The sequence below is a fragment of the Pteronotus mesoamericanus genome, unplaced genomic scaffold, assembly GCF_021234165.1.
Source record: "Pteronotus mesoamericanus isolate MK-2021 breed Mesoamerican mustached bat unplaced genomic scaffold, CSHL_Meso_final contig_20, whole genome shotgun sequence".
NCBI classification, from domain to species: Eukaryota; Metazoa; Chordata; class Mammalia; order Chiroptera; family Mormoopidae; genus Pteronotus; species Pteronotus mesoamericanus.
In genome coordinates, this window is record NW_026555085.1 from 56722742 (window position 1) to 56746816 (window position 24075).

Below are 24075 nucleotides of genomic sequence, written 5' to 3' on the forward strand. Positions count from 1 at the left end.
TGAAAACAACCAAGTATCCATCAAGCTGGGACTGGGTAAGCGAGTTATGATAATGTCCATATTGTAGCATTCTATGTAGTTGTTAAAAGAAGTTGTTTCCAGGATCAGGTCTTTCTGTGTTGATTTGGAAAGATCTCTTTGACATATATATTAAGTGAAAAGAGCAACAAACATAAAAGTGTGTCTAACACTATCCAATCTGTTCACATTAAATCTCATGTGCAAATATGTACAATGGCAGTTGTACAAAACGTTTCCTTGAAAGAAATATAAACAAGAAGCTTTTTAACTGGAGTTTTACTTGGAGAAATGAATGGAAAAGAGGTGGTGAAGACCATGACTTATGGAGCTAAATTTATTACAAGATACTGCTGCTTTCTGAAGTGTCCAGATAATCCATTTTCTACCTTGTTCCCTTGTTACCTGGAATCCAGGCTTTGCCATCCTCTGAATAGCTGCAGAGATATAGTTCATCTTGTTCACATTCTCTCAACAGAGCACTGGATTCTCAAAGGAGGCCATTCAAGATCCAATACTATACTCACTGGATGAGTGTTTCTAGACATGGGACTTCAGCACAAAAGACAAAAGAACACCAGCTGTGAAAAGTAAACTACGTGTAGTTTAAGAATTGTCTAAGCTTGGTCTCCTCTGGCTTTATATTTCCAGTTTTCAGAAGTGAACTTCCCATACAGGAATTTGGTAGTCGCTCAAATTAGAATGGAATGGACAACTGCTAAAATAATCCATTAGCACACAGAGGGTACTACATTCTTTTTTCCCCATGAAAGTATACATGGCTTCCTTTCATGACTTGCCATATCTTTTCCCTACTCATGAAATAGAAAAAAAAATCAATGAGTAAGATTAAAATGTAACCACTTTCAAAAGTTGACTTCCAAATTAACACAAATACATGATTAAAAAAGTTGATAAAAAAGGTTGACAGCAAGCGATTGAGGATATTACAGGAGAACAAATTTGTTTTGTTCAACATAAGACCAAAACATATGCAAGACCTTCAGGTCAGACACAGACTGTGAATAAAAGAGTATGACGAAGTTGCATAAATGATTTATGGTGACTTTTGTAAGCCTTTCGAGGTAATTTGTCTTGATAAGGTATGCTTCACTGTGGGTAATTTCAAATCCATTAGGAAAAAATGACTGCCATTATAAAAATGAAAATTTAGGAAAAGGCAAATATTTTTTCCCAAATGATCCCATTCTTTCTCACAATTATTAGTCAGCATGCTTTATCAATGTTAGAAAAAGTATTATAAAGCCCTCATCTTTGTTAAGTTATATTCTTATCATTCAATGTTTATCATGTTAATCAGCATAAGACAGCGGACCTGCTTACATGTCAGGAGGATAAACCAATATCTGGCTTCCCTTTGGGCATTGGAGTTTAGAGATCTAAGGAATATAATGTGCCATCTTTCCCACCCATTCTCTTCTCTCTATTTTGAAGGTTTATTTCACTTTAAACCATGCTCACTGAGACATCGAAAATTGGTCCTCTGGCATTTATGTCAAGAGAGTCATAACCTGTAATGCTCTGTTTCCCATGAGGCAGGCAGGAAAACCTGGCTAAGTTCAGAATTTCTGAGGATCATGTTAAAACTTCCAGGACCTTCATTTCAGAGATTCTGATTTTGATATCTGGCATGGAAACAGGCAATGGGAACCAATGGTTTATTGCACTATTGTTCCCACAAATCTTGGTATTTTTTTTTTTTTGCTCTTGACTCAATTCCTTATCCTCTGTACTATTTTTTCCACTTGAGAATATGACATTCTCCACTTTACTCTCTGGAAGCACCACTCAGGGACCAGCAAAGTATATCCAAAACATTATGATGTCTCTCTTCCCACCTTGCCTCAACTGAAACTTGACTCCCCTCTATGGACTCTGCTTCCCATGAATGACTCTCAAGTGACAGGAGATGAGGTCTCTCTTGTCCATCACCATTTCCAAACCGGTGTGTACTAACCTTTTGTAAGAACCTTTGTTCCTTTAAGGTTCAATATATGTGGCTCTGTCACCAGACTTACCCAATGAAGACTTAATACCCATTGACACCTTGTCTTCTGTCCTTCCCAATTACTATCATCATCTTAGGTGACAGTATTTGTCATGTGGACATCAAACCCCTCACCCTTCAATTCCCATGGCCTCTGTCCCACCTCAGCTGACCAATGATTATATTCTAGACTTGTCATCAACCCACAACTGTGTGACTTTTAAAATCACTAGTACAAAAATCTCAGTTTCTGACCAAAGCTTCCTATAATTCAAGTTTGCCCAACTAAGTTTTCTAAGCTCATTCTTCATCTTTAATGATACTTCCAATCACAATTTCTCTACCTTCATTCTACTCAGCACCTCCCTCACCCCCAATCCACACCCCAGTCCTTATTCTTGTTCTTTACCCAATCCAGGTAACAGAACTTTTTGCTATAACAGACTGGCAAAATGCCAAATTCAGATGACCTCCCCCCAAGGTCGCTAGTGGTTGCAAAAAATTACATACAAGGGTGACGTGAGAACATTTTAAATTCACGATCACAATCTCCACAAGCCCTTAACACTGGAATTCTGTGATCTCTTTTATAGTCAGTTTGTTCTCACATGTCTCACAATGTCTACATTAGACACTTATTTTCTCTCCACTAACTCCTGATTACCTATTGCCCTTGACTCTCAGGGAATGACCTTAACACCTATTTCACAAAGGAAACTCATTATATCACAGAAAACTCCCTCACCTTTCTGCCATATACCTATAACCTATTTGCATTAGGACCCACCTTTTTAACTTTCCCAATTCCGTTATAATAGAAGTACCCTAACTTCTATCTAAGGAAAATCTTTACTTGTTCTTTGGATCCCATGCCTCTTGAATTCTCAGGACTCTTATATTATCTGTGATTCCATTTCTTTCCTATAAAATAATCAATCAACTTCAATCCTTTCTCACTCCCTCTTGAACAGTTCCCAGACAAAAGAAACATAATATGTCTACCTTTCTATTTCGTATTTTGCAGATACCATCCATTTTCCTTTTGTATATAAAGTAACTTCTTAGTATTGATATCTGTACTTGAACAACAAAGTTCACCTATTTTTTGCTTTCCACTATGTGAATGAAAAAGGCTCTACATAAGGTCCCCAATATCCATGTTGCTAAGTACAGTGAACGTTTTGTAACTCTCACATTACTTGACCACTCACAGCAGCACTACATATAAGGTGATCACTTTCTCCTCTTTGAATCACTCTTTTCCTGTGCCTCTATGATATTACATTATACTTTCTTGGGTTTACTCCAATGCCGTGAAGGCTCCTTTGCTCGCTCATTCTCCTCTATGTGATCATTAAATACTAGGATTCCTGAAGACCTAGTCCCAGGCTCTTTCACCACTCATACTCACTCCTGTGGTTTCCCCACCAAAACAGACTGTTTCTTTTATTAATCCAGATGCTTACTCTCCATCTCTAAATATACTAGATATCTCAAACTCAGCATGTCCTTCCATCCTAACGTATCTTTCTCTACTACTCCTTTTCTTCATAAATGACCCAACTACTCACTCAACAATGCAAGCCAGACATCTTTTGGAAGACAGAAACTTCTAGATCCTCAATCATCTACATCCTACTAATCATTGAGTCCTAGCAATTCGGTTTCCCAAATATTCCCCAGTGAATCAACATCTCTAACTGGTGTTCCCTTTTTCATTTGCCCTGCCTGTATGTAATAATCATTTGTTTATAAACATAGTTCTGATCATGCCACTTCCTTCCTCAAATTCCTGTAATCATAACTCATTGCTTTAAAGACAAAATACCAAATCTGTACCATGATAAACAAGGCCCTCACAACCTGGCCCTTGCTATAAACCTACTGTCTGCCACTCTCCATCATTCTCTATGTTTTAGTAATTCTGATTTTACTCACTTGCTTCAGTGTGCTATTTTCTTTTGTCTGAAACTTTTCCTAGAACACTCTGCTGCTATACTTCTGCTTTGTAAACACCTAACCTCCAAATCTCAGCTTAAATGTCATTTTGCTAGCTAAGCCTCTTCTAACACTACCAGTCTAGCTAAGATTGCCCAATTTTACTTTCTCTTAGCACTTTGTCCGTCTTTATTATTTATTAGAAATTCAATTAAAATAATGTAATTAGTTGATTAATCTTTCTGTCCTGACAAAACATAAGCTCCATAAGGGTAAAAGGACAGCTACTTTTCTTCCTAAATATATTTTAATTCTCAATTAAAACAAAGAATATTAATCAGCACACACCTCCCACTTTCTTCTGTGAGGTCTTCCTGTATTGTATGAGCAAGAAGGTAAAAACCTGTTTCTCAGGTCTCTTGTATTCAGGATACTGGATGTAAAAATCCAATCTTCTAATTAGATGCACTCAGGTAAGAACTAGGCAATACAGGTAAAGATGAAACCATCTTCCTGCTATTGTTCTTTGCTGGCAAGAAAGACCTTGGAGAAATGAGGGCTGAAAGTTATAGTGGATGTACTGAACACTCATTTATTTGTTCACGAATATTGAAAGGCATCTGTAGTAGTGGCTGTAGCTTTTCCAGCCCCTATTTATGATAAAATACTCTGCAAAGTGGGAATAGAGGGAGCACAACATAGCAACATAATAAAGGCCATATACAAGAAACCTACTACCAACATTATACTCAATGGGCAAAAACTAAGTATTTCCCTTAAGATCAAGAACAAGACAAGAGTGCTCTTATTTAACACAGTACTGGAAATTCTAGCCACAGCTGCTAGACAAGAAAAAGAAATAAAAGGCATCCAAATTGGAAAGGGGGAAGTAAAACAGTCATTATTCACAGACTACATGATAGTGTACAGAAAACCCTATAGACTCCACCAAAAAACTACTCAACCTAATAAGTGAATTCGGCAAAGTAGCAGATTCAAAGTCAACATTCAGAAAGTGATGGCATTTTTTACACCAACAATGAAGTATCAGAAAGAGAAACTAGGAAAAAAAATCCCATTTACTATAGCAAGAAGAAAAAAAAGTACCTAGGAATAAATTTAACCAAGGATGTAAAAGACCTGTCCTTGGAAAACTATAGAACACTGAAGAAAGAAATTGTGGAACACACCAAAAATGGAAGCTTATACCATGTTCATGGATTGAAAATTAACATCATTAAAATGTTCATACTACCCAAAGGAAATATAGATTCAAGGCAATTCATATTAAAACACCAGTGGCATATTTCACCATCAGTAGGAGCGATTCACCTGTTCTTAATTCAACAGTTCCAGTGAATCGCTCCTACTCTTCCCATCTTACCAACATTCTAGCAAGTACCTCATTTCTTTTCTATTCAAACTGTATCTAGAGTGGTTCCTTTCCTTTACTGAATCCTGACTGATACAACACATCTTCCTCAATCCACTTTAATCAGGTTGAAAACAGAATTCATTTATCTTGATACCTATTGATCTAGTACAGTGACCAGTATGTAGCTTACACTCAGTAAATATTTACTGAGTGACCACCACTAAAAACATTTTGAGGCACATGTGTATACAATCAACTTACAATGACTAGCCTAACTGCCATAACCAATGTCCATATCATTTTGGCCATCTCAATTATTCACTTTAACTTGGGATAAAGAAAAATTCCATATCTTTGGTTCCACATTACAGCATTCCTTCAAAGATGGTCTTGGTTCTCACATGGGCTACCCTGACATTACTACAAGTCAATTTAGAAACAAGTTAGAATTCCAGAGAGTACCCTAATTAGCAAAAGAGAGCTGTAAAAAAAAAAATTGCATTCTTTATCTTCATGTTTTTTACTATTACAATATTTTATAATAATAGAAGGTAGCTGAAAATACTACATGTAACTCAAATAAATGCTGAAATACAGTAAGAAATAATCACCTTGTGAAATGTGATTTTCAGCTTTAAATTTTATCAATATAAATCTCTGCATCATTAATATTTAATGACCCTACTTATTTAATCTATCTTTAAAGTGATTCTCCTACTAAAGTGTTTTCAAATGCAAGAGCAACAATATTCCAATTAATATACTTTTCCAAACCAGTATGATTTCTTAGCAAGATGTACAAATTGTTGTAAAAAATTTATTCAATATCTCTAAAATACATGCTAAAATACAGGAACAAAAGTAATTGCAAACAATATATACTTAAACATAACAGCAAAAGGAATAATAAAATTCTAATGCCACTTTCTATGTTCCTTGCTCCTTGATATGGGTACTGGTAATTATTTTGGAAAAATCACACCTAAAGCATAAGCAATGAAATAAAAAATAAACAAGTAGGACTACATCAAACTAAAAAACTAGAGCAAAAGAAACCATCAACAAAGTGAAGTGACAAACTACAGAATGGAAAAAAAATATTTGCAAAACATTTGATAAGCTGTTAATATCTAAAATATATAAAAAAAACTCATGCAACTCAAAAGCAAAAATAAACAAATAAAATAACAACCCCCCCCCCCACTAATCCAATTTTTTTTTTTTTTAAAAAGGCAAAGTACTTGAATAGACACTCTCCCAAAGATGATGTATGAATGGCCAAGAGGTACAGGAAAAGATGGTCAACATCACTAGTCATTAGGAAAATTCAAATTAAGAGCACAATGAGGTATCACCTCATGCCTGTTAGAATGGCTATCATCAAAAAGACAACAACAAATGCTAGTGTGGATGTACAGAAAAAGGAACCAATGTGCACTGTTAGTGGGATTGTAAATTGCTGCAGCCACCAAGGAAAATAGTATGGAGGTTCAAAAAAAAATTAAAAATAGAACAACCATATAGTCCCTACATTTCACTTCTGGAAATACATCCAAAGGAAAAACACTAACTAGAAAGATACCTGCTCTCCTATGTTCACAGTAGCATTATTTACAATAGCCAAGACATGGACACAACCTAAGTGTCCAGCAATGGATGAAGTGGATAAAGATGTATAATACAGTTTAGCCATGAAAATCAAGAAAATTCTCTTATTTCTGACAACATGGATGGACCTTAAAGGCATTATGTCAAGTAAAATAAGTCAAACAGTAAAAAGACACATAACTATATGATCACACTTAGGTGTAGAATCATTTCACAAAACACTTGACCCTTGGAAAACATGGGTTTGAACTGCACGGGTCCACTTACATGTGGATTTTTGTCAATACATACACAGTTGGCCCTCTGTATCCCCAGATTTTATATCCATGGATTCAACCTACCACAGATTGAAAACAGTATTTTTGGTCTGCAGTTGGGAGCCCACAGATGCAGAGGGCCCACTCCCTGTATGCATTGTTCTATGTCATCTTGTACAAGGGACTTCGGCATCCCTGGATTTTGTATCTGCAGGGGTCCTGGAACCAATCCTCCAGGGATACCAAGGGACAAATGTGGTTAAGTTTTGGGGGAAACAAAAGTTATATGTAGATTTTTGACTGCACCAGGTTGGGGGGGGGTCACCTCCCCTAACCGCCACATTGTTCAAGGGTGAACTGTATATGTAAATCATCATGCTGAACACCTTAAATTTATACAGTGATGTAGGTCAAGTATTTCTCAAGTACATTGGGGTTAAAAAGTCTCACCAAGTAAGCCGTATGTTAGATATATTGAAATGAACACTTTGGCTATGGAAATTTCCCCTGCTTGGAGGAAAAGCAATCCTACTTTTCAGTCCTTAAATTCTTGCCATAAAATTTGGTTCTTCCAATGAACTTCAATAGCTCCCTACTGCACACAGAATCCAGACTCTTAGCATGAAATTTAAGGCCCTCCACATTCTGACCAAAATATACATGAACCTGACATTCCAGTGAAAATAGAACACTCTCATTCTCCAAATATATCCAGTGGTTTTCTTTACCCATGTTCTCTTTCTCCTTTCCTTGGAATACTCGTTACACCTATTACTGTATATTGAAATACAGAAGAACTGGCTTGAATTGAATTACTTTTCTTTTTGTTCACATTGGACTGTTTGTTCTCTTGTATCATAACACTTTGCTTTACACATACATGTATTTCTAAATCCTCTGTGAGAATGTGTGTGTCTTAAAAACTGAGACTCTGCCTTGTGTGCTGCTGATAAAAAATAAACAAGTGGGACCTCATCAAAATAAGAAGCTTCTGCATGGCTAAAGAAAACATCAGCAAAATAAAAAGGGAGCCAACCCTATGGGAAAATATATTCGCTAATGATACATGAGACAGAGGTTTGATCTCCAAGATATATAAAGAACTCACTCGACTCCACTCCAAGAAGACAAACGATCCATTCAAAACATGGGCAAAGGACCTGGGCAGATGCTTTTCCAAGGAGGAGATACAGAGGGCCCAGAGGCATTTGAAAGGATGCTCAGCATCACTAGCCATCAGAGAAATGCAGATCAAAACTGCCATGAGGTACCACCTCACACCGGTCAGAATGGCCATCATAAACAGATCAACAAACAACAGGTGCTGGCGAGGCTGTGGAGAAAAGGGAACCCTAGTCCACTGTTGGTGGGAATGCAGACTGGTGCAGCCACTGTGGAAGGCAGTGTGGAATTTCCTCAAAAAGCTGAAAATGGAACTGCGTTATGATCTAGTGATTCCCCTGCTGGGACTATACCCTAAGAACACCAAAACGCCAATACAAAAGAACCTATGCACCCAATGTTCATAGCAGCACAATTTTACAATAGCCAAGTGTTGGAAGCAACCTAAATACCCATCAGTAGATGATTGGATCAAAAAGTAATGGTACATATACACAATGGAATACTACGCAGCAGAAAGAAAAAAAGAACTACTAAACTTCATGACAGCATGGATGGAACTGGAAAGCATTATGCTAAGCGAAATAAGCCAGGGGGCGAAAGACAGATACCATATGATCTCACCTATAAGTGGAACCTAACCAACAACACAAAGATGCAAGGAAAATAAGACCAGCAACACTGAAAGGAAAAGAAATCAAGAGAGACAAGAGGGAAGGAGGGAGGGGGGACGGGGGAAGGGAAGGGAAGGGGAGAGTCAGGGAACATATAGCAAGGACTCATGGACAAAACCAAAGGGGAAGAGCTAAGGGAGGGAAAGAAGGAAGGGGCAAAGGAAAGTGGTAGGGGGTAGGCAGAGACAAATGTATTTGAAAAAATAAATTAAAAAAAACACAATAAAAAAAATCGCCTGTTACTGTAGAACTGGATGTCTTACATACTCTCCAATCATTGTTCTTAATACCTATATACTATTTAATTGAAAGCCTATCCATAGTTTACTTTAAAGTTGCTCTGCTGTTGGATATTTATGTTGTGTCTGTATTTTTTTCATAATAAATAATGTGTTGGAACAGAACTCATGTGTATTAACTCATCTTTTAATGTTTCCTTTAAAGATTGCCAGGTTTAAGATTTCAAAGTTCAAGAATGTGAAAAAAAGTTTGGCTCTTAAAATATATACCAAAATGTTTTTTTAAAAAGACTGAACTGGTATTTGCCACAGGAAATCCAAGCTTGTGCCAAATCATCAAATCATCTTCAGGATTGGACATTATCATTTTAGTTTTTGATGACGTATTGGGTTTAAGAGCATTTGTAGTCCATTATTTATACAACCTTAAGTACTAATTATTTTCTTCAACACTTTATTTACCTGATTCCTCTTTTTGTTCATTTACTTACTGGAAGTTTGATGTTTTGGTTATTAAACAGGAACACATCTAAAGATATACTTAGTAACTAGTCTGTTGTATTGGTTACTGATATTTCTTCCAACCTGTTTATTGCCTTCTGCAATTCAATAGATTATATTTTGTTGTCCAAAAGCTTTAAATTTAATGTGATCACAGCTAATATTCTTTAGAGCTGTCCTCTCCTTTCCTTTAAAGCTTATATGTGTAACTATTCATAGTGTCTACTATGTGTCAGGCAGAATCTGTCACCTCATTTATTACAAAAATCTTAAGACATAGGTATCATTGCCACTTTGCATATGAGTAAATTATAACTTCAGAAATTTAAAAAGCTCTGTTAGACTATTTGAATCAAGATTAATATCCAGGTTTGCCTGGATCCATAGCCTTTATTCTGAGAGGCTACTACCTTTTGAAAATAGAAAAGTCATGTTTCTAAAAATCCAACTAAAAACATAGTTCTATTTTTTAAAATTTTATTTAATTTCCTCCTAAAAACAATACTGCACTTTTGACATTATTTCTGTGTGATTACAACAGATAGTAAAATTGTTATATTATCGTCCAAAAGGAAAGGTGGTTGATAGGGTGGAGGAAAAAATAACCTCTGAGAGGGTAACATTTTGCATAGATTAAAAGTAAAAAACAAGAGAAAGGGAGATGTCAGACACCTGCTACAGTCTTTATTTAACAAGTATCTTCTATTTCAGGAAGAAATTCTAATTTTATTTGGCTATACTGATACTGTTAAACTGCTAAGGAAGAAATAAAGAAAGCTATCAGTAAATTTGGAAACAAAGCCAGATTCCACTGTTAGGCAAAGGTAAAAGCTCATATATGAAAACCAGGAGATGTCTGGTACATGTTAGGTAATAAAAAGTCATACAATGATATATTAAGGTAGTTTTGAGGATATGTATTGTTATTGGATTTTTCACAGTTTTATGATTTGCTTAGTAGATACCTTCATTAACTACATTCATGAGGCTTATTGTATGATTGACCATTTCTAGCTAAAAGAAAGAAACTCTTAATATTACTAATATATGTACAAAATTCACAAATCAGGGATATACGGTATGGGGTGGGTGGGAAGATGGAAACACTCATATTCACACTAGAATATTTAAAATCTCTTAACAAATTTGTACCTAAGGGTAAAAATTTATTTGACTGGATCTTGAGTGAAACAATCTGAAGAGTGTAACTGAAATATTCATTCAACTTAATACACTTTCTTCTGTAAATGTTAAGCTGCTACTTTTCCCTGAGGTATGTTCTGTTTCACACAAAACTGTGGTTTTTTGAGAGTATCTCTGTTGGGGAGAGTAGCAAGTAATAACACGCAGGGTATATAAGGGAAATTTATACATATTGCTTGTTATCCCTTCATTATTTTAAAATTTAGTTATTACTATATATTCTAAAAGTAGATTTCTATAATATATGTAAAGTTTTATAATTGTTCATCCAGGTTCCAAGATAATTTCATATCCATTTGAAATGATCAAATTCCATTTGTTCCCCATAGTAAACTACTAGAATAGATGTTATTTATCCCATTGCTATTCCATTTAAAAGAAGAGAAAGTTCCCAAAATGTTTGGGTGTTTAAGGCCTCAGGGCTTCTAGAGGTAAAGTCACAATGAAAGCTTTCCCTTAATCTCTTGCTTAGGACCTCATCTGAAATTCTTAGACACTCCATCACTACAGGTGAAGCTACTCTTAGGTATTTCATTTTTCTTCCCCTATTTTATTGTTTTAGTGAACAATTTGAAAATATGGTAGATTTTTCAGCTGGGGGGTAACTGATATTAAAGATGGAAATGACATGAGGAGTTGTGAAGTATAATTTTTACTTACTAGGAAGAAAAGACTCATTTGAGCTGTAGATAAAACACAGAAATAACCTTTTTACACACACCACACATAATAGAGAGAGGGCGCGCAAGAGCGTGAGAGGCATTTCCATTTCCTTAATGCAGTTTTTATTTATTATTTCTAGAAATAAAGTTATAGTGTGTTAAATAAAACTGTGAAGAAATGCTGTGAAAAGCCTTATTTGGTAAGTCAGGACTTAAGATGGTTACATTAAACACGCAGGGGTAAAATATCACAGGGACACAGTAGGGATTCCGTTATATTTCCATTAACAGGACCCATGAGGCTAAATTTCTATGTATGACCATAAGAAATTTACCTCCTAATTTTATTTTAATGTTTTGAGTACTTAATTTCCCATTTTTCAAAAACGTGGGAAGAAATATCCCCTATCATCATGGTAATAGCTTCGTTAGAATTGCTAGAATGTTAATACCATTCAAGTTCAAAAAGCACTTCAAGGAATAGGAAGAAAATACAACTAGAACTAGAATTATAATATAAATTCTGAAGATGTGAGAAAACATTCAGGAAGATTTCCTTATCTTTTGTTATGAAATAATATCCACTGTGGAGTGGCCAACTTTTTTGAATCTCTCTTTAGGAGAAATGGGGAATATGGCTGTGCTTAAAAATTGTTCTTCCATTTTATTAAAAAAAAAAAAAAATTCAAAGCCCTCAAGGCTTTAAAAAAAAACCCAGATTGGATTTTCACCTATTTGCTTTTGATGGAAGACAGTATGGGGGGTGATAAATGGTGATGGACAGAGACTTGACTTGGTGTAGAATTGTGCACCTGACATCTGCATAATTTTGTTATAGTGTCGTCACAGTAAACTCAATAAAAAGGAAGAAGAAAAAAAAAAGACAGGCGCCAAAAAGGGTAGACTTTGGAGTCAGACTAGCCCCAATCATGGCTGCACTAGCTCACTACATGGGAGTGCAGGAAAGTTATTATCTCACACAGTTCCAGTTTCCTTCTCTGTAAAGTGGGGATAGGAACCTTTAAAGAAACAATAGTGGTGCTGATCACAAGAAAATTAAAGTGCGAACATCTCTTATAATGTCTGTCTCATAAGTAGAAAGGCAAAAATAAAAAGTAATTTTTGGGTTCCTACTATCCGCCACGTACTATATAAAAGGCTGGGAATATAATGGTGAACGGACAGATATTCCTGTATTTATTAATAAATGTTGTGGAAATCATTCCTTTTAAAAAAATCCAATAATAACAGTTAAATCAGGATAAAAATCAAGTACAATGAAAAATACCAAAAAAGGTCTAATAAAAGTAACTACATATTTTTCAAATCTATCCAACTATATTAAAACTTCCCATTTCTCCATGTTTTTTTCAGCATAGTGATCTGTGAATCTGTGTCTGATGATGTTGTCTTAATTATTTGAAAAAGTCTCTATATAAATTATTTCTATATGCTTTAGAATATTTTATGTTATATTTGAGTTACATATATGCCATATCAAAGGATAACAATACAAATCTACATCACAGGTAGTTGTGAGAATTGAGTTATATAAAATAATAACAACAATACTTGGCACTAGTGAACACTTGATAAATATTAAACATTATTATTATAATGAGTAAATAATAAACCTGCTTTATTCAGAATAGGGAGAGCTCTCAGAATTGAGAGCTACGAATAACCAGACATCCACAAGGTGGCTCTCCAGGCTTGGCTTTGAAACACATTAGACTTGCTTTGTATTTCCAAAGAAATGAATTAAGACTTATGAATGTCAACCTGAGTTTTCAAAGACTCTCATAAATTCATAATTAATAAATAACTGGAAGACTACTAAGCTGATTCATAAATGTTATATAATAGAAATTTCATAATATAAAAAAATGAAGAGAATGAATACATTTTATAGTTTTAAACTGAAAGAGAATCTGACATTCACAACTGGCATCAGATTATCATACTCAGAATTTAAAATAGCATTAAAAGTGGAAAAATTTACAGTGCAATCATAAAAATTAAATATGTTTTATTGATTAATAAATGTGAAAGTGCATAATAGAACAATGGCATCTAGCAACTATTCAGTAAACAATAATTAAATCTTATTGCATATAAAATATTATGAAGTTACTATCATTTGAAGTTACTATCATTTTATGCTCAGAGTTTTTTATTTGAAAATTTATTTTCACAGCTATAAATCAGAGCAAACTTTTTCTGCTTAGGGTCAGGGCATTTTAGGCTTGTGGATCACACAGTCCTCATAGCAAGTATTTAGTTCTTCCCTTGTTGTGCAAAGAAAGCAGCCACACACAAAAGAAAAGGGTATGGCAGTTTTCTGTTAAACTTATGTGACTGCCTTTGGCCCTTGGGCTGTAGTTTGCCCACTGCTGATCTACATTATTATTTGATATAATTAAATGAAACCTTTTATAAATCTTAGGATACCCAAATGACCTAGAGAAGTACTTCTCAAAGTGTAATGGGCATAAAATCATCTGGTGATCAAGTTCAAATGCAGATAATCATTTGGTAAAACTGGAATGGGGCCTGAGGTTCTGCATATCTAAAGAGGACCTTCACTTTTTAGGTCCTTTGAGCACATACTGAATAGTATCGCAGTTCTTAAATTTTTGGATTCAAACTTTTACATTCTTAAAAGGGCTTTTATGTAGGTATGTCTGTCTATACTAATCCAAGAAATTAAAAGTGAGAAATTTAAAAATTGTCAATTAATTCTTTAAAAAGAACAATGATAAATATATAGATAACATATTCTATAAAACTGTCCTTTATGTTTTAACTATACTTTAAAGAGTAGGATTAAACAATTATAACCATTTAGAAATAAGTTATAATTGAACACATGCATTGGGATCCTTTGAAAAATCATTAAGTCAAGAAATAAGTCAAGATTATAACACAATAGATCTGTAAAATTAATTTTTTAGAGTTTAGACACCATGGATCTTTCACACATAAAGTATCTGATATGTCTGGGACATTATGTGCTTTAGTTCCTGTATAATGCTGTCATTTGTCCCCTACCTGTTTTTCTGCATGTCCATATTCAGATCCTTGAGTAGGTAAAAAGCAGGAAATCTGGCCACTATTCTTTGCTCTTTCAATTAGAGACATAGCTGTTCTTACAGTGGCATTTCGAGCGTGTACAAACACCATCACCTAAAATAAAGAAAGCAGTTAATATTCAAATTCATTGAAAGATGGCTTAATACTAGTTTGGAAATCACTGTATACAAACAACTATTAATTTTTCAAAATAAATCCCAAGTTTAAGAACTCTCCAGCATCTCCTTACTTTAGAACAAAGTACGTGTAGGATGAAGTTAAATAAAATTCAGTAACATGAATTTATTTATTATTAGCCTATAAATTGGCAGACATTAGAAATGGAACTAGTGGATTATATAAAATGTGGAGTTTAATTTGTGCATTTTCTCTTTTGAAGACATGATGCATTTGCACCATCATCTATAATGGGGACAGAGTATAAAAAATGTATGAGAGCTTTACTTCTCCACAGTCAATGAAATTTTCAGTATTATAAATATGCTTAAAGAAATCAAAAATAGTAAAGAACCCTTTTTCTTGAACAAAATCATGTCTAATAAGAACCACTTAAAATACAGTTTAGGGGACTGCTGGAGACAAAAATGTTTCTAGACAGGTATTTGGAATTTTTTATAGTGGTAGAACTTCCTGTAGAATTATTTACAAAGTGACTGTGGAAATCCGATTTAGGGGAAAGGCACGTGTCTCTTTGTCAAAGAGAGGTGGACAATAGTACTTTCCAGGACAGTCACCAGGCAGAATGTTAAATGCAACTGAAGAGAATAAATAAGCATGCAATCAGCATCCTGTATTTGCTGCCTACTAGGATCTGCCTTCTCTCCTCCTGTTTCTTCTTTGTTCCTTCAATTTTCCCACATGCAGCTCAATCCCAGCCTCCCCCAAAAGCCATTACTATGGTGAAAAATAATTTTAGTCTTTCATATGGTTGAGTGATCCTTTTCAATTTTTTATGGTGTAAATAAACATATCTTTAGATAACTTTGACATCTTTACCGCTGAAACATACAGTCTAAGGACAGTCGGTCTGGAGCTTTGGATGACTTAAAGACCAGTTCTTTCCACAGCTTCCAATTAGGATGACACTTTAAATCTCTCTGGAGTCTCCATGTCATTCCCTTTATGGCTCAGCCATGTGATGTTCCTAATTGTTGCTTCTTCTTCCAAGTATTTCCCCATATTCTGTTATGTTTTCCTAGAAGCTAGAACTTTGGAGTTATGTGCAGGCTGCATATTTAGGAGGACAGGTAACTGATTGTTTTGATAAAAGAGAAGATCATTTTGAGAACTAGTACAAAAGTTAACAGGTGAAGGAGGCTTGGGATTTGGCCAGAAATGAGACTGAGTGACACAAATATAGAGCATATGTTATGTAATTAACCCACAGGAATCCTACAAGGTCTGTCCGGAAAAAGTCCAACCATTGCTAATATAACGAGAATGGTTTGTGTGACATCGATGTAACCTGGCATCCAAGCAGAGTGGACTGGAATGTGCATGTGTGAACAATGACGACTTTACTGTACTAGCCAGTGGGGGTGAGGGATGCCATTGAGTGAGCATGTGTTGTGGTTATTGCATTAAAAATGATTTAGAGAGTGGAGCAGCAAATCTGCACCACGTTTTATGTTAATCTTGGACATTCCTCTGGGGAAACTATTCAGATGATTCAGAAGGCTATAGCTAAGGGCCACAGGTGACTGGCAGCTTCATCACCACAACATGCCTGCTAATGCATCATGTCTCCCTCAGAGTTTTTTTGAGAAACATCAAATCACTCAGGTGACTCAGCCCCACTACAGCCCAGATTTGGCACTCTGTAACTCCTGGCTTTTCTTCAACTAAATCACCTTTGAAAGTGAAGAGATTTCAAGAATGTCGATGAGATCCAGGAAAATACGATTGGGCAACTGATGGTGATTGGGAGAACTGTGCGAGGTCCCAAGTTGCCTCCATTGAAGGGGACTGAGGTGTCATTGTCCTATGTACAATGTTTTTTGTATCTTCTTCAAGAAATACCTCCATTTTTCATATTACATAGATGGATACTTTCTGGACAGATCCTGTCTGTTTATAAAGTTGTCAAAGAATATGCTCCACATATGGAATGTTGATTAATATTCACAGTAGGGGTCTTTAAGAACATGAGCCAGCTAGTCTGCTGCACTGTGCATCCCACCAGTCCCCAAGCAGCTTTCAGTCATGGCCCTTGGAAAAGCTCACATTGGAAAGCCAGCCCCAAACTTCCAGGCCACTGCCGCGGTGGATGGCACCTTCAAGGAGGTGAAGCTTACAGAGTACAGGGGGAAGTACGTGGTCCTCTATTTTTACCCACTGGACTTCACTTTTGTGTGCCCCATGAGATCATCGCTTTCAGTGAGTATGCCGAGGCCTTCTGCAAGTTGGGCTGCGAGGTGCTGGAGGTCTCTGTGGACTCGCAGTTCACCCACGTGGCTTGGATTAACATCCCCTGGAAGGAGGGAGGCTTGGGCCCTCTGAACATCCCCCTGCCGGCTGATGTAACCAGAAGCTTGTCCCATGATTATGCTGTGCTGAAGGAAGCTGAGGGGATTGTCTACAGGGGCCTTTTTATCATTGATGGCAGGCGTGTCCTTTGCCAGATCACTGTCAATGACTTGTCTGTGGGGCGCTCCTTGGATGAGGCTCTTCGGCTGGTCCAGCACTTTCAGTACACAGATGAGCATGGGGAAGTCTGTCCTGCTGGCTGGAAGCCAGGCAGTGACACGATCAAGCCCAACATGGATGACAGCAAAGAATACTTCTCCAAACACAACTAGGCTAACAAATAGGTGCCAAGCTTGGGGTTTTGTCCCCTACCCGGGTGCCCTGTGTTGGCACAGGAATGGACAGATCTGCTCCTTCATACTCCATAGTCTGTGACCCTAAAGGGCTAGTCCCAGGCCTTTTCATATTCCTAGATGAATGGTGAATGGTGACCCATCCCTGGATCTGCCCAACCACGCACAGGTCCAGAGGTGACCAATAAAGTATTAGGGACAAGTGTGAAAAAAAAAATTCACAGTAGGGTAAAATTTCAAATGACAATCATTCAAGAAACTGAAATGCTTAAATAACTAATATTCTTTTAGGGTGTATTCAAAGTAAAGAAGAGCAAATAATCTGGAGAAGACCAGAAGCTCTTCAATGAAACACTCCCAGTGTTTCCAGAACATAAAATAGCACTGCAAGTTATCTAGAGAAATTTTACATAAGTTAATCACAGTTTTCAAGGATATAAAGCTTGAGATTTCACACTTTGTCAGAACTCTAACTTATTTGCTGATGATAATGTGTCTTGAAAAATATGATCATAAGAATATTTCTAAAGAGTACATTCATAACATTTATTTCAAAAAGTTTCACAAGATACTAGAAAATTCTTCTGTTTTCATTTTCAACTAAAAAAACTTGATTTTGATAGGTTCTCTAGCTCTCTGGGGAAACATCTTTACTTCATAAGATATCAAGAGACTGTCATTTAATATCACTGTGATATTTTCATAATTACTGACAAAAGCTGTTTAATACTTAGTAAGAAAGAAAATTCTGTTAACTATAATGCCATGTTGAAGTTTCCCTACTTCAGAATCTGTCAAATTCTATTATCCTGTCTATTGCAAAAGGCAGGGATATTTCAACTGTGAATTCCTTTTTAAAAGTGTAAGGCTAATTTTTTTCTCTTATACAAAAACAAATTTTATCACACACAGCCTCATTAATAATAAATTTTTAAAAATCATAACTAAAATAAAGTTTCTTATTACTCTATTAATTTTTTCTTTCATTTATACATTCCAGAGCATGTGGTCACTACCAACACCTGAGCAAACTATTGTGAAGAAGAGGCACGGTCCCTGCTCTCATGGAGATGAGAATCTAGTATGATGGATTCAATTTTAAAAAAATATACACGTCTTTACATAGTATTTACTGCCATGTATCCATAAAATACTCTTAAAAGGAGAGAGATGAAAATGGACAAGACATGATCCTGTCTATAAAAGGTGTGTATAATTTAAATTAAAATTTCCTCCTTAAGGAGGAAAACAAAACTGTACACATAATCAAGGGAGCTGATCCAAAAGATGGATGGAATGTAGCTAACCCAGGAATGCTAAACATAGAGCTCCCGGGTCTCCTTCATTCATCCACTCCAAGATATTTACACAATACCTACTGTGTGCCAAGCAATGTACTAAGCACCAGTCACGCAATGATAATATGTTCCAAGGCTCCAAACTGGAGCATTACTGCTATGGTGAGAAAGAATCACTAGTAGTCAGCCTGATCTGGTTACAGAAGCAGGGTCCAGGCTGGATGGTGGAGGCTAAAGCAGTATTAGGAGTATTTACCTTTGATAATTTTAGTGCATTAGTTTGAAGAAGCTTATCTCTTTCAAAATTTCTAATACTGAGGCCCAAGGACCACTTCATCACAATCACTACTGGTGTCTGTTAAAATAGATTTCTTGGTTCTCCCTAAAACCAATTAAGTAAGTAAGACTATCTAGGGGTGGGGTATACATATTAACAACTACTGAGATGACTACTGTGTGAAACTAATAATTACCACCAACTTAATTTTCTTCTCTTAAATTAAAAGAAGTTTAAAAGGAAAATAATAAAACCACCATTACAAAGATTATTTAAAAAAAAATTCCCTAATCTTAATTTACCTAAACATATGATATCAAGAAATATTGAGGTATTTTATATAAATAGTATAGGCCCAAGATCATTTCCCAGATGGGCCAGGCTTTTATAATGCAACCAGATTTCTATTCTCCATTATTCAAACGCCACATTATGTAAATCCTGTTGAAATAACAGACATGAAGAACATAAGGGAAAATAAAATATGACCCTAAATCTTCATTAATTATTTCACTTTGACTTGTCAACTTATCATTTTGCAAATTATTTTCTACTGCAGCCAGGAGAAATATTAGTTACAACTTAAAAATAGCAATTTCTTTTTATTAAAGAATCCATCATGTCTTGTTTAGTAAAATGAACTGTTTTTCTTATTAGAAATTTTCTATAGAGGCTCCAACAGAAACCATTACAAGATTTTGGGTCTTTATAAACATACTGGATTTTATGGTTTGTTAATTTAGTTAATTAATTTAAATAGACTCATGAAAATTATAACAGAAAGGACAGTGTTGTTTCATTTGGCAGAAATAACTTCAAATAAATCTTAAAAACACTGTTGGTAACCAAATAGCAGTTATATGGGCATTTGTCGTTAAAATAAGATTAGAACAGTAGGTTCAAGTCAATATGTTGGTAAATTATAATTGTTTTATAAAATTTGTTTATATTTTTACTTGACGTCTGTTAAGTTAATGTATTTAAAAATATTTTATATAGTTATTTTTAGTTTAAAAAGTCATTCAGTTTAAATACACATAATAAAATCACTCCTGGACTAGGAAAGAAAGTATGTGAATATGAATTCTGGTCCTATTATTTGACTTGCCAAAAAAAGTGTTGTTCACATAAGATGTTGATTAAAATTAATGCAAGAGTAAAAGCTCAAATAATCATTTAAAAAATTAGAATGCTTAAGTAACTGACATTGTTTCAGTACATTCAAAGGAAAGGATAATATATTATTTGACAAAGGCCAAACATTTTACTTTGAAATATTATTAAATAGCATTATAACTTAGAACAAATTATTTAATCTCTTTGATTGTATTTCCTCCAGTCCACAGATGGTGACTAGTGTCACAGGATTATCATAAGGATTGAAGGATATAATGTTAAGTGAAAACAGTACATTTAGTAAAGCAAAGCTCTCAAATTTTAGAATGATTCAAAACCATCAAGCAGGCTTGTTATAAAAAGAAAATGCTTCTTTTCCCCTCTCCCTCCTTTTCTGATTAACTAGGTCTCAGACAAACTAAGAATTGGCATTTCTACCAAGTTCTAAGCAGATGCTAATACTCTTTATACAGGAACTTTGAGAACCTTTGTCAGAGCTGGTAAGTATGAGCACCATTATAAGAGTAATAAAGACTAATAATATTAACTTTTTTCTAAAAGACTAAGTGCTTAGATTAGTGAATGACTCCTTTAAAATAACACCTATGTAAATATTTATTCCTCATTTATGGGAATGTGTTTAGGAATAAAAAAATTAATAGGACTATATAAGCTGGAGATTATTGGAAAACAGGAGGGAAAAGGCCAAATATTAAAGGTGAAATCTTGACTCAAAGACTTTCCAAGATATTTCCACTAAGAAAAAAGCCGAAGAATGGAAATACCTGTATCTACGACATGACATACATGAGTAATTATGTTCTGAAATATATGATATTGACTCTTGCAAGTGTTAATGAATGAGCCTTGAGGGGGAGGAGACTGAGGGGGTTGCCCAGCAATCTGGTCTAATAAGTGCCCTAGGTGATTCTGGTGCTTGTAAAAATTTGAGAACCCTGTTTTTGGCATTCCTTGCAAGTGGAAAACAAAAACAAAAACTTCTCTGTGCTTTTATCACTTATTTATTTATTTTTACTTTTTTATTGAATTCATCAGAGGCAAATCCAGAAAGAAAAGGAAATAAATAAATAAATAAATAAATGAATAAATAAATAAATTTAAAAAAAGACCCACCTACTACCATAGAATTTTAATCCACAAAGTCAGGAAACCAAGACTGATCAATTGAAGCAGAAGGAAAATAAAAAAGAAGACTCTCACAAATAATGGGAAGGAAAAGAAACACCCCCACAGAGATGCACTAGGAAAGGAAGAATCTTTCCTTTCCTAGTGGAAGGGAAAGGAAGGAATCACCACAGAGAGAACTAAATGAAAGAGAGGCAACTACCCTATCAGATACTGAATTCAAAACAATGGCTCTAAGAAAGCTCAATGAGCTCAGCAAGCTCAAAGAGAACTATGAAAAACTACAGGGAAACTATCAGGAACTTACTGCAAACTATAAACCTGGAAAAGGACATAGAAACTATCAAGAAGACACAAGAGGAAATGAAGAATACCATTTCTGAATTGAAGAACACAGTAGAAGGAATCAAAAGCAGACTAGATAAAGCAGAGGATTGAATCAGTGAGCTGGAGGACAAGGTAGAAAAAAGCTCCCAGAAAGAGCAAGAAAATGAAAAAAGACTCAAAAAGAATGAAGAGGCATTTAGGGAAATGCAGGACAACCTTAAACGGAATAATATCCATATAATAGGTATACCAAAAGTAGAAGAAGAGCAAGGGATAGAGAACCTGTTTGAAAAAGTAATGATGGAAAATTTGCCCAATTTGAGGAAAGTCTCACAATTCCAGGAAGCACAGACGGTCACACTCAAGAGGAACCCAATGAGCCCACTCCAAGACAAGTCATCATTAAATTGGCAACTATCAAAGACAAAGAGAGAATCCTCAAGGCAGCAAGGGAGAAGGAGAAAGTAACAAACAAGGGGGCCCGGATACACCTAGGAGCTGACTTCTTAACAGAAACACTACAAGCCAGAAGGGAATGGCAACAAATATTCCAAGTCATGAAAAGCAAGGGCCTATAGCCAAGGCTGCTCTACCCAGCAAGGCTCTCAATTAAAATAGAAGAGGAAATACGGAGTTCCCCAGACAAGAAAAGACTAAAAGAATACATCTCTACCAAAACAGCCCTCCAAGATATGCTAAGGGGACTGGTTTAAGAAGATGAAGGAAAAGAATGAGAGAGAGAGGAACACAGGAACAAAGAGAAAAGATGAGTAAGTTTCTATCAGTAATATCTCTCAATGTGAATGGACTAAATGCCCCAATCAAAAGACACAGGGTAGCTGAATGGATAAGAAAACATGACCCACACATATACTGCCTACAAGAGACCCACCTCAAAGCAAGAGACCTACACAGACTGAAAGTAAAGGGATGGAAAAAAATATTCCAAGCAAATGGGCAAGAAAAAGAATCAGGGGTAGCAATACTTATATCAGACAAAATAGATTTCAAAACAATGGCCATTAAAAGAGACCCAGAGGGGCACTCTATAATATTCAAAGGAAAATTATAATCCATCAAGAAGACATAAACATTGTAAACTTATATGCGCCCAACATAGGGGCACTCGGGTATATAAAGAAAATCTTGGAGGACATCAAAAAAGATATAGACAGCAACACACTGATGGGAGATTTTAACACCCCATGTCAAAAATGGACAGATCTTCCAAACAAAACATCAACAAGGATATTGTGGAGCTGAATGATGCATTAGATCAAATGGACTTAACTGAGTTATATAGAACCTTTCATTCCAAGAAGCAAAATATACATTCTTTTCAAATGCGTATGGAACTTTTTCAAAGATAGACCACATGATAGGACACAAAGCAAGCCTCAACAAATTCAGGAAAATTGAAATAAAACAAGCATTTTCTTGGACTACAAGGGCTTGAAACTGGAAACCAATCTCAAGGAGAAACCTCAAAAACTTGCAAACTCATGGAGACTGAACAGCACACTATTAAAAAATGAATGTGTCAATAATGAGATAAGAGAAGAAATGAAAAAGTTTCTGGAAACAAATGAAAATGAACATACAACTTTCCAAAACTTATGGCACACAACAAAGGCAGTCCTGAGAGGGAAGTTCATAGCAATACAGGCCTACCTAAAAAAGACAGAAACATTTCAAATAAATGACCTAACCCTACAACTTTAAGAACTGGAGAAGCAACAACAAATAAATCCCACAGCAAGTAGAAGGAAGGAAATAATCAAGACCAGAGCAGAACTGAATGATATAGAGACGGAAAGAACAATTCAAAGAATCAACCAATCCAGAAGCTGGTTCTTTGAAAAGATAAATAAAATTGACAAGCCTTTAAGCAGACTCATCAAGGAAAAAAAGGAGAGGACCCAAATAAGTAATATCAGAAATGAAAGAGGAGAAATAACAACTGATACCACAGAAATACAAAGGATTGTCAGAAACTACTATGGAACATTATATGCCAAGAAATTTGAAAACCTTGATGAAATGGACAAATTCCTAGAAAAGTATAATCTTCCAACACTGAATGAAGAAGACGCAGAAAGCCTGAACAGACCGATAACAGCTGGGGAAATTGAAGCAGTCATCAAGAAACTCCCAGCACACAAAAGCCCTGGGCCAGATGGTTTCACAGGAGAATTTCACAAAATGTTTAAGGAAGAGCTAACCCCTGACCTTCTCAGACTATTCCAAAAAATCCAAGAGGAGGAAAGACTCTCAGACTCTTTTTATGAGGCCAGCATTACCCTAATCCCAAAACCAGATAAAGATGCTACAAGGAAAGAAAACTACAGGCCAATATCACTGATGAACATAGATGCTAAAATGCTCAACAATATT

General features: G+C 35.5%; 1 protein-coding gene and 1 pseudogene across 1 annotated transcript in view; one reads left to right on the forward strand and one right to left on the reverse strand.

The window, feature by feature from the left end:
* ASCC3 (activating signal cointegrator 1 complex subunit 3) overlaps window positions 1-24075 on the reverse strand; it is a 314121-nt gene that overhangs the window by 148658 nt on the left and 141388 nt on the right. Inside the window, exon 14 of the mRNA XM_054569760.1 lies at window positions 14657-14791. Coding sequence (XP_054425735.1) covers window positions 14657-14791 — 135 coding nt within the window. The remainder of the gene's footprint in view (window positions 1-14656; window positions 14792-24075) is intronic.
* LOC129067662 (peroxiredoxin-2-like) lies at window positions 16901-17496 on the forward strand (annotated as a pseudogene).